The 14,795-nt window shown below is 45.0% G+C and overlaps 1 protein-coding gene across 2 annotated transcripts in view; it reads right to left on the bottom strand.

Moving 5' to 3' along the window:
• The window catches only part of Slc23a2 (solute carrier family 23 member 2), a 102,665-nt gene that overhangs the window by 6,400 nt on the left and 81,470 nt on the right, over positions 1–14,795 (bottom strand). For both annotated transcript variants that reach the window (XM_026788461.1, XM_005365565.3), the window contains exons 9-14: positions 14,255–14,375; positions 13,655–13,811; positions 9,494–9,641; positions 8,118–8,223; positions 3,409–3,538; positions 2,013–2,150 (exon numbers count right to left, since the gene is read on the bottom strand). In XM_026788461.1, the coding sequence (XP_026644262.1) occupies positions 2,013–2,150; positions 3,409–3,538; positions 8,118–8,223; positions 9,494–9,641; positions 13,655–13,811; positions 14,255–14,375 (800 nt within the window). The remainder of the gene's footprint in view (positions 1–2,012; positions 2,151–3,408; positions 3,539–8,117; positions 8,224–9,493; positions 9,642–13,654; positions 13,812–14,254; positions 14,376–14,795) is intronic.

Below are 14,795 nucleotides of genomic sequence, written 5' to 3'. Positions count from 1 at the left end.
TGGGGGTGGAGGTGGCTGTCTGTGCAAAGTTTCGCACCATAGCTTAGGCTGGCCAGGAACTCACTGTGTTCAGGCTGGTACCAAACTCATGGCAATCTTCCTGTGTCAGCCTCCTGAGTGTTGGGTTGACAAAAGAGCCACCAAGTCTAGTTGTTTACGCAACTTTTAAAAATGTTTTTTTCTTTTTTCACTGCTGCTGTTTATTTTATTTATTTATTTATTTATTTATTTATTTATTTATTTATTTATTTTTGAGACAGGGTCTTTCTATGTATCCCAGGCTATCCTGAAACTCGCTATGTAAAATAGGCTGGCCAAAAATTCAGGCTGCCTGTCCAGTTAATTTAAGATGGGTATGGTAGCACATGCCTGTCATCCTAGCACTTGGGAGGTAAAGGCAGAAGGATTAAATGTTCAAGGTCAGCCTTGCCTAAATGAGTTCAGTGTCAATCTGGACTACATGAAAGCCTATGTAAGAAAAAAACTTGAAAGAATAATCCTGAATTATTCAACTGCAAAAATAATGTATCAATAGCAACAGATATTTCTTCAGAAGGTTCCTCCTTTGCTCATTCTGCATAGCAGCAGGATTTTATTAAAATAAAAAGTAGGAGCTAAAAAGGTATTCTTTATTTAAAGATCTGTTAATTTGGTGTGTGTATTTGCCTGCATGTATGTCTGTGCACTATTTGAATGTAACATGAGATAAGAAGACTGCTTCAGATTTCCTGGAGCTGGGGTTCAGGCAATTGTGAACTTCCATATATACAGATGCTGGGAACTGAACCCAGGCCCTCTACAAGAGCCAAGAATAGCTCACAATAAGAGTGCACACCCAGGGTTTGGTGGAGAGCTGGCTCAGTGGTTAGGAACCGTTTTATTTCTCTTACATTTTATGTTTGAGTGTTCTGCATGTATACCTGTGTGCTGGAAGAGGGCATCAGATCCCATTATAGATGGTTGTGAGCCACCTTATGGATGCTGGGAATTGACAGCTATTGTTCTTAACTACTGAGCCATCTCTCCAGTAGTTAGGATCACTTTGCTCTTGTAGAAAACCCAGGTTCAATTCCCAACACCCACATGTGGCTCACAACTGTCTTTAACTCCACTCCAGCTCCTGGGGATCCACAGCCTCACCTGACATTCTCGGGCATGAGGCACACACGTGATACATATACATACAGGCAGACAAACCTCATACATGATACATATACATACAGGCAGACAAAAACTCATATGCATAAAATAAAATATAAAAAAAATTATTAATCCCAGCACTCGGGAGGCAGAGGCAGGCGGATCTCTGAATTCGAGACCAGCCTGGTCTACAAGAGCTAGTTCCAGGACAGGCTCCAAAAGCCACAGAGAAACCCTGTCTCGAAAAACCAAAAAAGAAAAAGAAAAAAAAAAGAGCTTATAACCACTGAGCCATCCATCTTTCCAGGACCTAAATAAGTATTCTTGAATTGAAAATAGAAAGACATATCAAAGTCTGTGAAGTTGAGTTTTAAGGAATTACACAACTTAATACAGCATGAGTCTGTGAAATCAAAAGTTTTACAGAGCTAAAGGAGAGGTAACCATTAAAAAATGAGACCTCAGGGGCTGGTGAGATGACAATTCATTGGGCAAGGGCATGTTTGGTTTCTAGCATGGTGCCTTTCAAGAAGGTTCCTTGAATCTTCTACTCCTCTGATCCAGGCTTCTGCCTCTGCACGCTCCCAGTGTACACACATGCAGAGAAAAATTCATATACACAAAATAAAACAAAAGGTAAGCCCTTGGCACCCATACCAAGTGCTCACCTGGGGACTGCTGATCTGAAGACACCCCATAATAATGTCTGTGAGTGGCCCTGGTGGTTTCCAGAGAAATAATCAGAATAAGACTCAGAAGGAAGCAACATGCACCTGAGGTTCCAAGGTCTCTTCTAACTACAAGGGCTATTTGTGAATCTATGGCTGAACTCCCAACTGCCCTACCCAAGATTCAAGGCCTCTTTCTCCTACCTGTGACCAGAGGGTTTTGTCTGAGGTAACTGGGAAGAACAAGCCCGAAGAATATGGAGAATCCAAGCACAAACAGGTTCCGGGAAGAATTCAAATCAATGAACTGCAGGTTAGAGAGGCCAACGGCTGTGATCATTCCTGGAGAGAAAAGTGTCAGAACACAGTTCCAAAGTTTACCAACTACAACACGCTGACAGGCTATCCCAGAGGCTGAGGACAGGCTCCCTGATGTCCTTTCTCTGTCCATCAGAAATCAGCTTGGAGACCAGTGCAGTGCCAGAAAGGGAAGGTCCAGGGCTAGCATGACCACCCGGATGACAGCATCACACATAAGCTTCACACTACATTTTCTTTAAATCAAGTAGACAAGTTTTAACTTTTTTAACTTTATGTATGTAAGTATTTTGCTTGCATTTATGACTGAATGAAGTGTGAGCCCAGAAGTCATTGTCAGATGCCCTGTAACTGGAGTTGTGACTGACCATATGAGGGCTAGGAACTGAACCTAGGTCCTCTTGAAGGGCAGCCAGTGCTCTAACTGCTGAGTCATCTCTTACTCTCCCTATTGAAGCATTTTGATTAAACCCACACTAGAAATCTGGGGCATGTCCACAATGACTGTATCTGAGTGGTACAGATCAAACCCAAAGTCACATAGTGAAAGTGATCAAATTTAAAGGGTTCATTTATAGGGGGAATATCTGAGTTAAATCAATTAGAAAATCTAAAGAGACTAGATTTTTTACCTTAATTTTCATAACATAATTACTTCTATCTTTAACATACATTTGGCTTGGATACTGATGCAAATTCCTAGCTTTTTGAAGCACTGTCTTTTTTTCCCCCCTTAAGTCAGGGTTTCTCCGTGCAACAGCCCTAGTTGTCCTGAAACTCCTAGCTGTGCAGACTAGGCTGGCCTCAAACTCACAGAGATCCAACTGCCTCTGCCTCCCAAGTGCTGGGGTTAAAGGCGCATGTCACCACTGCCCAATGAAGCATCGCCTTTTACAATTTAAAATGAAATTGTTAGATTTACTGCTAGATCTCATTTGTGAAAACATGCCCATTAAAAATTAGCCCGTGTGTATTGGGTGATTTTTACCCCTGTTAAGATGACTATTTTTGGTGGAGTTGAAATCCTGTTTTCAGTCTGCATTTGTGTAGCTCAGTGCTTTGTTAGAAGCTAACTGTTTTCAGAAAAGTATGTTCTGCATGTATTTTTAGGTACACATTTTGAGGGCTGCATTATTTTTGTGTAAAACGCACTAAATCCAGGGAAATCTGGGGATTGAAGCCTGTGTGTTTGATTTTAAACAGCTTGATTTTAAAAAGAATCGGCCAGTGTGAAGAACAGTTGGTGATGGTAGGCCTCTGCATCAGGGGAGTGGACTCTTACCAAAGAGCGTGCAGAAGAGGGCTCCGAGCACGGGGTCTGGGAGGGATGCGAACAAGGCACTGAACTTGCCAACCATACCCAAGCCCAGCATGAGTGCTGCGCCATACTGGATCACTCGGCGGCTGCCAACCTGTGGGCACAACAGTTGCAGATTACCTGCCATTCATTCTCCAACCCAGACTGGCAGCCCGGGGCAAACGTGATGGTGTCCTGGGCAGAACCCAGAGTACTTTAAACTTTCCTCAATACCTTACTATAGAGACAACCCAAGAACGCCACTAGTCCTTGCTCCATTCTTTTCTCCACACCTCAGTTCACTGTTGCAGCTGTGGAAAGGTGACCCCAGGGGTCAGGAGTTGGAGATAAGACTTACCCACGCCCTAGATATAGTTACTTTTGTTCGTGGGCTTTGGCTGGGATGACCTCCTGGGCTGGAGTCGTCCGTGCAGCAGCTACACTACACATACTATTCCTGCTTCTCTCCCAGTTTCTTCATGTGACTTTTCACATGACAATCCCCAGAAGTCCTTGTGGCTCATCCATCTTTCCGAAGTCAGATAAACATTCCACTACCATTTGTGGAAGCACCTCCCCTCACAGTGTCTTGCCATAAAAGGGTGGTAAAGTGAAGGGCCTATAAATGGGGAATTCTGGAGCCTCGCTGCTGGTCTGCGTGTCCACTGTACTTCTGACTAAATGACTTGATAATGCAGCTCCTCTGGCTCCCAGGCTCCTTACTCTACCATGGATAAACTGTGGTTTTGCCTTAAGGATCAAAGAACATGTTGCAGCTAAAGCAAAGTCAATCACGTCTGGCCTGCACACAGATAGGTGACAGTCCCTCCTCCTAGGTTTGCTGCCTCCGGATCCTTCCTTTGCTCTCTGTCATTGAGTCAACTTTCTAGACACTGCCGGTCCCTTGTTAAAATATTGTTGATTAGTAAATAATCTACATCTTTGGAGGCGATGGCTCACTTCTATAACCCCAGCACTCAGAGGGTGAGGCAGCAGACTGGGGTTAGTGAGGGACACAGGATGGGTGTGGAGCAGGGAAAGGAAGAAAGAAGGTAAAAAGAAAACAAAAAGAGCCTGCCAAGGGGAACATAGTCACAGATAATATGCAACCTCCATTGCCCCAATGTAGCCTCTGCTAGGACCAAAGGACAGGTAAACAGTGGAAAAGATCACACAAATTGCAGGCTCAATCAAGAGGGACTGCCTCATTGATCCCACGAGAAGGAAGCCTCCCATCTGCAGTAAACATCTCTGAGCATCTAAAGTACGCTAGTTTGTTAGACCAGGGATGGACGGACATGAAGATGAGTTTTAAGTCACAGCCCCATGATAAAATTGCACTGTTGTGCTATGTGGGAGCCCAGGAGGAAAGGGGAAAAAACGAGTTGGGAAGAGTTGTTGAATGTTCTGCGAAGTTGAGTAAGACTTCCCTGAAGGAGAGTTGACAGGCAGAGGGACCATTCAGTGTGAAGGCTCCCAGTAGGAATGGGTAGCCCCCTACCAGGCCACAGTGGCCCAGGGATGCCCGCGACAATAGAGCTTAATAACCAAGCAACAACTAAGCCCCTCTTCTGTTCATGAATAGTACCTGAACAACTACAGATTTTTTGGATCTTCTTTGTTTTGTTTTGTTTTCAGTATTTCTCTGTGTAACTCTCACTGTCCTCTAACTCAGATCTATTTGCTTCTGCCTGTGAGTGCTGGGATTAAAAGTATGTACCACCATGCCTAGCTTGTCTTGTTTTTTTGAGATGGGATCTTGATAATGCAGACCAGGCTGGCTTAGAACCTACTCCATTGCCCAGGCTCATGGTTTTCCTGCCTCTGCCTCCTGAATACTTGGCTCATAAACATGCATGTCTATGTCCAGTTTATCCCCGCTGCCAACTGCCCTAAGATCCTGCCCTCCTGTTACCTGCTAGTTACACTAGACCTTTAAGACTCCTCTTATTCTGCCCATTCCCTGGCACCTCTTCCATACATCCTTGCTTCTTCCTTCATGACCATCAAAAAGTCAAATTTGTATTCCTGGCTTTTCCCAGGTCTTCAATAGCATGTAATGTGCCAGAGAAATGATCTTTCCTAAATACCATCTCTAAAAGACACTATATTCGGACTTGAGAAATGGTTCAGCAGTTAAGAACACTACTGTTCTTTCCAGGACCCATGTTCAGCTCCCAGCACCCACATGATAGCACACAACCCACTTAAATTACAGTTTTGGGGATCCAATGCCCTTTTTTGACTTCTAGGGTCAGAATCAGGCACATACATATGTAATAGAAACTAACACTGACACATGGAAAAAATGTAATCTGGGGTGGGCAGACTATGTTTAGGAAGACCACATTACTCCATTCCTGGAAATAAACCAAGTGGCAAACAATTTAAGTGACCATATCTGTAACGTAGCTGGTACTTGGAACCAGCTACGCCAGAAAGCCATGCTAAACTGATTATCAAGTGATAAATTCTAACATCTTACAAGCTACCTTTATAGACCAGGGCACAGAGACCAAAGGAGCTACCTGCTGTCACCATGTTGAGAAAAAGTGATGGGGCCAGAGCAGCCCAATCCCCAGTGTCTGTCCTGTTGCCTTCTCTGTGGGACAGGCAGACTACACTCAGCAGAGGCAGAGTAGGTAACTCAACTCTGATGAGGTTAGGAATTCCAAGTCCAAGGAATGCAGGGACTGGATAGAAGCAGGTATCAGCAGAACTGCCCGAAAATGGGGGACACACTACCCTCCTTTCAATCCAAGCATGGTTCAATGGCTCAGCCTTGTCTGTCCAGGAGACTGTGACAGTGGCGGTGTTTTCTGAATGTGCTGTCCTCTGCCAGTCACTGAGCATGTGCAATGAGAGTCTTGAAATATGGCCAACGAGACTGGGCAAGTAAAATCTTAACATGAATCTATTTAAGTGAACACAGCTACATGTGCTCCTGACTGCCGTGTCAAGACAGATGGATCTAGACCTTAGGGGCTGGGCTCAACTCACAAAATCACAGGGCTAGGGTCACACACAGACATTTCTGCCCCAAGTCCCAGCTCCCTGCTCTAAGGCGGATGTAGACTAGGGACTCAACAGTGAGTGTCTTGAATGGATACAGTTCTTGCCTGGAGAAATGGCTCCAAAGACTGGGAACAAAGGGATTCAGAGCAACATAAATTAGCTCATGCATTAGTGTTGGTGAGTTGAAGAGATATCCCGGTGCTTAACAGTTGGTATTGTTCTTCTAGCACCCATAGTTAGAGGCCCACAACTGCTTACAGCTTAGCACCAAGGGGATCTGACTCTATCTTCTGGCCTTGTGGGAACTGCACTCATGTGTACATTTTCCCCCTGCACAACTAAAATAAACAAACAAATAAGTAAGTGCGGTTGGGGTGCCATTTCAGAGAAGGCTTGTATTACTCAAATGCCATTCATCCCTGGGCCTGTAAAGGGTACTTGCTTCCTTTCAGTGACCTTAGCTGTTCAATGTATCTGTAGAGGTACAGAAGAAGGGTGCTTGATAAACACGAGGTCCTCAGGAGTTTTACAGCCTCCCTGTTTGGAGCTAGTTATATGTCCATGGGCAGATGCTAAGGGGTTACTAGTTAATACCCGCTTTGTGCCCATCAAACCCTTCCTTCAGCTCCTTGGGCTCCACATTGTTGCCTATTGTAGGCAGCACTTGTGCAACACTGAAGGAAGTTCCCATACAGTTCCCTCCCTCCATGCCATGTGCTGGGAGAATGGGCAGTAGATGGTGCCATTGGTCCACCTGAAGTTGAGCTTACACTGGCCCTGCCTCTAGGGGAAGATAAGCAGGTTGGGTGTGCTCACTGCATCTCAACACTGCTCCCTCTCACCTGGATTTGTAACCAAGATGAGTGAAACTTAATACTGGGTTTCTTTTTATCTGGTTATAGAATCTTGCATGAGGCTAGGAGGTCAAACAGGTCTAGAAGGCTTCCGGATTGGGTTCTTAGGTAAGGAGTCCTGTGACTCATGCAGGCTATAAAGAAAAGGGAACCAGTCTCAACAGTCTCTAGTTACACAACATCCAATGGCTGCTGGGCCAGCCAGCACTCCTCAACATCCTGGCAAGCAGCACTGTTTGCCTATGGCAACTAGAACATGAAGTTTAATTGCCCGTAATAAATCTGACAGGTCAGGAGCAGACTTTCTCACAGAAGAAGGGTTTTGGGGTGGGACAACTGTACGCTTACATGTCACTATCTAGGGTTGAGTGGGGAGGACTCCGACCCAGGCTCTGCTTCACTGTGACTCCACAGATTTCACTGGGAAGGGGCTCTGATCCAGAGGCCTGAGACTTATTTAGTGTGATGGATGGTTTCTATAGAGACAGGCATCTCTCATCCAACACGCCCTGCTGAACTGAGGGTCTTCCCTTGTTAGGATATAATCTCCAACTTTCTTTCTCTTCAGGCACTCCAAAGTGCTTAGAGCAAAGGCCTGACACAGGCAGGTGCTTAGTCAACATCTGGAGACAGCAGGAAGCCACAATTAAACCCAGATGCCTCTTACCCAGGGCGGCCAAGTGAGGTGAGGTCGCCTAACAGGCACTCTGAAGCTCGTCCAAGAGGGGGAGGGAGGTGGGGAAGGAAGATCACAATGGAAGAGTCACAGGTCAAACCCATCAATGAAATGGACAGACAGCCATTTAACTAGGAAAACATTTGTACCTTTGTAATTCCCAAAACTCCAATATTGGGACTGGAGGATGTAGAGCCATTCCCAGTACCAAATATGCCATCGAGAACACAGGAAAGACCCTCCACAAAAATACCCCTAAAAGAAAAGAAACGGGAAACAGTCACTCATGGGAAACTTTGAAACCAGCTCTTAACGTTCGAAGCCTACAAGAATGATGCCCCTTGAGAGGGGTGGGAGTGTTAAGTGGGACAGTGTATGGACTCTCAGGTCCCTTCTCTGACAGGCTGAGGACACCCCCCATATGCTCAGCAACTCTAAGAAGGCTATCTCCACACTGCCCATTAGACACGAGTACTTTAAAATAATTTCAATAAAATCAAACTACTGAATCTAAGAGAAGTGTGGGCTGTGCTTAGAAGTAAAGCATACCAATTTGATTCTTCGCTATTAAGATAGTTCCATCAGGAAGAAATACTTTGTAAGCTTGTACATTTTGCTGGGGGTGGGGAAGTAGGATTTCTCTGTATAACCGCCCTGGCTGTCCTGGAACCTTTTTGTAGATGGGGGTGACCACCTTGTAGAGCAGGCTACCTGCCTCTGCCTCCCAAGTGCTGGGGCTAAAGGAGTGCAGCCTGACCGCCTGGCTTTGAATCTTTTTATGAAAAACTGACACGAGTGGTCTCATCATGTGAAACAGCTCTGCTGGAGGGCTGTGAAAGTCTCAGAGAACCCCCCCAAAAGAGTCCATGCTAGTCATGCTGACTCATGTTGGAGGAGCAACAACAGGGAGGGTAGCCTGTGCTCCTTTCTCCATGTCTTCCTTAGAAACACTCTCTTAATGACTTCCAGAAGCTAACGAGGTACAAACCCCACAGCTCATGGGGGACACTCATTTAAAATTCTGGATCTTGGTTTTTGCCTCCTCAGAGCTGTTCTTGTCTGGTTCTGTGATCCATGACTGTGAACAGATTACCTCAAAAGGCAACTGACATAAACCCACCGACAGACCTACAGGGGTTACTATCTGATGCAAGAAAAATGTTGTGCTACCTGCCTGACTATGGCAGTCAGGACTGAATGAGAGACTTTTTCTTCAACTCAGAAATAAGTTCTTTGGGGATAGGGGTCCTTGAGAAAACAAGACAACACACAACAAAACCAAGCAGAGAACAACGGAAACACGTGGTGCCCGTTTCACACTGAGAAGAGATGCATCCACCTCTCCAGAAGTCGGGAGACTGGAAGGAGGGAACGTAGAAGCTGCTCTGTGCCATGGTGAGACAGCCAGGGCACTGAGGGCAGTGACTTGGCCAAAGATAAGCAGCCAATTATGATTTAGCTGCTGTCATCTGAAGCTCCCAGTTTCTACCACAAGACTAGATGAGCATGTGTTCTTGGGACATACCTGTTGATTGCATGGACAGGAGGTGGTGGGGCGCAGGAGAGCCTGGCACAGGCATAGTAATCACCAATGGACTCAATGATACTGGCTACGACAGCACTAAGCATGCCAATGACACCAGCTGCAGAGACGGTGGGCATCCCCCACTGAACTGAGGAGAGAAAACAACCATGAAAGATGTGCACACTTGCCTCTAGGGGCTGGCAAGGTTTCAAGAACCTCAGGGAACTCTGTAAGATCTGTGCAGGATTCTCAAGCTCTTGCAAACCATTTGCTTTTAAATCTTAAATCACAGCAGATGTCTGGGAAGGTTACTGAGCAGGGGTCTCAGTGAGGGTTGCCCTCCGCATCTTTACTTGAGAAAGCCATCACTAGACTGGAAGAGGTGGGGGATTCTCTTCCTCAAGGTCATGTTCCTAGTATCCACTAAAGTGTAATTCAACACTGCCTGCTATGGTGACACAGAAATTTGTTTTGCTTTGTTTTTTCTTTTTTTTGAGACAGTGTCCCTGGATGGCCTAGTATTAACTATACAGCTCTGACAGGCCTCAAACTCATGACAAGTCTCCTGCATCTGTTTCTAGAGTGTGAGTTACAGGGCTGGGATTACATTCCTGGCTTGGAATAGACATTTGTATCAGGGATTCAGAGCACAGCTGTAGACACCATGGTACAAAGTAGTGGCATCAAGTGAAAAGTTCCAGATACTCAAGTACACCACAGAGTAAATGTAACCCTACCTTGTCACCATTAGGTTTGTTAACTTTTATTTCAGAAAGCAAACAAAATTCCCATTGTAATTTCATCTGAGTATCTACATTTGCTTAATTCTTATTAGACATTTTTTCTTTCCTTGGTAAAGGCACATGCCCTTCTTCCTTGAACCATTAGGAATAGTAACCCAGATGCCACACAGAGGGAAAATCTGAAACACGGTTCTGGGGCAGGAGCCTGCCTTGTAGCTCTGGGCACTCTGAGAGAACACCAACAGTGTGACGGTTCAAGTTCAAATGAAGACAGGCCTTCAAAGCAGGATGTACAAACAAGGCTGGAAAGTGAGGAGAGTGTTCCTGCCTGGGGCTGTCCTACTCTGGGAGCCAGCAGAGGAGGCAGACACAGCTGGAGCAAGAGCTGCAAGGTGTCAATTCCAGAAGAAGAGTGTAACATCCCCAGAAGGGGTGTCACAGGCTGTACACTGGCGGCCCACACTTTCTCTCAGGGTTGGTTCAAGGACGTTCTTTATCTTAGAACAAGTTTTCTTCTGTTACAGTATATAGACTGTAGCATGATGGTTTCCCTTGAAGAAATCTTCCCTTCCCTGATTTTGAGGGAAGATTTCCTATTATATTCTACATTTTCAGTTGAACATTCCTAATTTAAAAATATAAAATGTTCCAAAATCTGGAATTTTTTTAGAACATGATACCACAAGTGGAAAATTCCAAACCTAACCCAATGTGCTACACTACAGTCAAAACGCAGGTACATGGGGGGCTGGAGGTGGCTTGGGGGTGAGAGCACTGGCTGTGCTTTAAGAGGACCTGGGTTCAATTCTGAGCACCCAGATAACAGCTCACAAACATCTGTAATTTCAGTTCCTGAGGACCCAGCACCCTCTTCTGGCCTCCATAGACACTAGGCAGGACAATAATGCACAGATATACTTGCATGCAAAGCACCCATACAACATTAAAAATAAAATGCACTATTCCAAAAAGAAAATAAATTACCTTCAAGTTGTGTGTCAGGTGGGTGAAATGCAGATGGCCTTCATGCTTAGACCCAGCCTCACTGTACTGGGGATACAATATGTACAGATTCCTAGTCCAAAACTCTGAATCTAAGATGCTAGAGCCCATCATTTTGAAAAATGGGAATACTTAACTTGCACCACTTTTCATGAAATACATTTTGAATTTTTCTTAGTCTCTGTTTTGCTTTTTTGCTTTTTACCTGAAGTCTGTAAGTCTGATTTCTAAAAATCCTTTATATCAACATTTAAGCTTTAAATATTTAAGTTTCTAAAGACTTACTTTTATGCATACTATGTATACAAACGTTTTATCAGCATGTATGACCATGCACCATGTGTATGCAGTGCACACAAGCACCCTTTAAGAGGGCATCAGATCCCCTGGAACTGGAGTTATAGATGGTTTGTGAACCACCATGTGAGTGCTTGGAAGAGAAGCCAGGTCCTCTGGAAGAGCTCTCAATCACTGAGCCCTCTCTTTTAACTCGTTTGTCTCTTTCCAGTCTGTGCACACATTCCTACACACACACACACACACACACACACACACACACACACGCACGCACGCACAACTAAGTTCTGGAACTTTGTTTACTAATTTGTTTTGAGTCCGTGTGTGTGGTCTCAAATCAGTCATGCTTTTGCCTCAGCCTCCTGAAAGCTCGTATTATCTACAAGGACATGCTGTGCCTGGCTTACTTACTTTTTCAGGGTGTTACAGCAGGTTTTCAGCTTTGGCATTGCTGACATCTTGGGCCAGAAGTCTGTATATTAACATCAATCTTGGCAACCCTTCCTATATTAAAGGCTGAGGGCACAGCTTGTGATATCTGAAAGTATCCTCTCTAGACTGATCCAAGTGTTGGAAAGTGCGTAGAACTGGGTCTTGCAGATGGGTGAAAGACAGTTCACTAGCTCTTGGCAGCTGAAGGCTGTCCCTGAAGAGAACCCTATGAGCTCACATACTCCCATGGTGATGCCATGAACCCTGTCTACTAAGTGATACCATCTCATGGATAAGCCCTATAATGCCCCTGGAGAGTCCCTTGCAGGAACAGCTGGTGGCCTGTACTGTCACTAGGTGTCAGCAGGGAAGCCATATGTATGAACAGGCCAAGTGGATATGCCGAGGCTCTGCTCCATTCTCCCAAGAGATCTTCAATCTCACTTTATCTTGGCTTATAGGTATGTTTATGAACTGAGCACATTTTTCTGGAAATAGGATAGGTATATATAAATACACTCTGAGATGCCATGTGATGAGAATGTTATTTTAGAAGGCTAAGCCTGTTAAAGCTTTCAGAAAGTACCAACAACAAAGGGGAGAGCTGCAGATAATATCACCACTCAGCATGCTTGGAGGAGGTATCTTTGACCCAATCTTAATATTCTTGGCTTTTCTTGCTTTTGGGTTTCTCATTGTAAAATAAGAAAACAAGACAGCACAAGGGATGACCGGCTCAACCTGGCTAAGTTCATGCTTCAACTCTAAGAAAACTGAAAATGTTTGGAATAGCATTCTAACCACTGGTTCCCGTGAGGAAGTTCAGAGCTGGGACCCGGAGAATGCTGCATGTGACTCCAGATGATCCTTTGGGTGCAGATCCATGCTCTGCACAATGAGTTACCCAACACTGGAGCCTAAGCTCCATCTTCCGGCTGCTTGAAGTGTCAGGTTCCCGCCACAGCTGTGACCAAAGGAAAACTATCCCATAAACTGGTGGGCAGGAGCAGCTAGCTAATCTTTCCATTGTGGCAGCCCTGGCACCAAGTAGCTTTGTGCCTGTCTTTACCAGCAGTGGCCCTCAAATCTTTGCCATCACAGCTCACATTTGGCCAGAGCACCTGCCCAGGATTTCAGAGCCTAATAGGGCCCAGAAGGCCAAGCAGTTAACCTGAGAGGGGAACTGGTCAGTAACTGTGTGTGGGTGACTGACCTCTGGGGACAAGAACTTCCCTTTTCACTGTCTGATTCTCTAATGACCAAAAAGCCACAGGGTTGGGAAGAAGGCTTGGTGGGTAAAGTGCTTGGCATTTGAAGCATGAGGACAGGAGTTGAAATTCCCAGAACCCACACAGTAGTAGTACATATCTACAATGCCAGTGCTTCTTTCTCCAGAGAGATGGGTGGTAGAAAAAGGAGACTCCTGTAGCTCACAGCATAGTTAGTCTGGGGTATGCAGTGGCAAACAACAATGAGACCCTATTTCCAACAAGGGAAGGATGAGAGCCACATCTGGGACTGTCCTCTGACCTCCATACTCATACACATATACATGTATATACATACACATAAGTGATTAGAAAAATGTCCAGGTAAAGAGACATTCTCAGATCAAAAAAGGCTTTCCACGATGTAGAACCTTTTGTCTACTTCCAACCCCTCCCGGTTGGGCCTTCATGATACTTACATGGGTATGGAACCTTAAACCATGGGGCTACCAGAAGTACGCCCTTCCTGGCATCTGTGCGTGCATAGTAGCCATAGTTGGTGCTGTTGGAAGGGAAGACATCAGTCACCGTGAAGATGAAGCACAGCAGCCAGGACACGAGGATAGCCAGGATGATCTGGAGCGGTCAAGGGCAGAATCTTTGTTGAGTAACACATCCCTTTCTACCTGTACCCACCACCCCAAGGCTGCCATCGTCAGGACTATGCAGAACAACTGCTTCAACGAGACTGCACTGAGAGCTATGCAGGTAAATTCACTTTCTTTTTCCAAAGTCTGGCTAGTAAAAGAATGGGCAGCATGCCTGCAGAGACCCTCTGAGGGGTCACATCTCAGAGCCACTGACAAGAGTCCTTCTGTGGCAATGCAGAAGAATGTGATCTAATCTTTGAACTGGAACCTTACAGACATCTAGACTTTAGCCTGTGAGGAGTAAGTACTCCAATGCCATCATCACAGAGATGTAGGAGGGTCTCCCCATAGCCTTCCTTTACCTAGCACCTTACATGTGAACAAAGGCATACTGTGCTAGAGGTGGGGGTGGGGTGATCAGCTACTCACTGGAAACATTTTGAAAAGTTGCAATTTGTACGCAGTCCATCCTTTCTTGGATTTATAAATTGGGAGAGGAAATTTAACATTTCTGGCATATTGCGAGAATAGTAACACTAGGAAAATTGTCCTGAGAAGAAAAAAAATCATAAAATTAAAGGTTGTTATGTCCATGCATTAAAATACCTCAGCTTTATTGGTTACAGGTGTTGGGTTCATTCACCTAAGCCCTCCCTCCTCACTTCAATTTGGAAATGTTACTACGTGGAAAAAGATGTCACAAGCAGCTGGCCTACGATTTCTTGATTGAGTAAGGAGATTAAAGAATGAGAAAACTCACTCCGTGGAAGGTAAATGATGCCAGATAAAATAATACCAGAGAGTATATTTACAACTAGACATCAGCTCGAAGCAACCAAGAAACTATTGCATGCTAACAGGATTGAAGTGTGCACACAAGCCTACATATACACCAACAGGAGGAAAGTGTGCACACACACATAATACACCAACAGGAGGGAAGTGTGCACACACACATACACACCAACAG

The sequence above is a fragment of the Microtus ochrogaster genome, unplaced genomic scaffold, assembly GCF_000317375.1.
Source record: "Microtus ochrogaster isolate Prairie Vole_2 unplaced genomic scaffold, MicOch1.0 UNK3, whole genome shotgun sequence".
Taxonomy (NCBI): domain Eukaryota; kingdom Metazoa; phylum Chordata; class Mammalia; order Rodentia; family Cricetidae; genus Microtus; species Microtus ochrogaster.
Note: the sequence above shows the minus strand (reverse complement) of the source record. Positions and strands in the feature narration are given on the sequence as shown.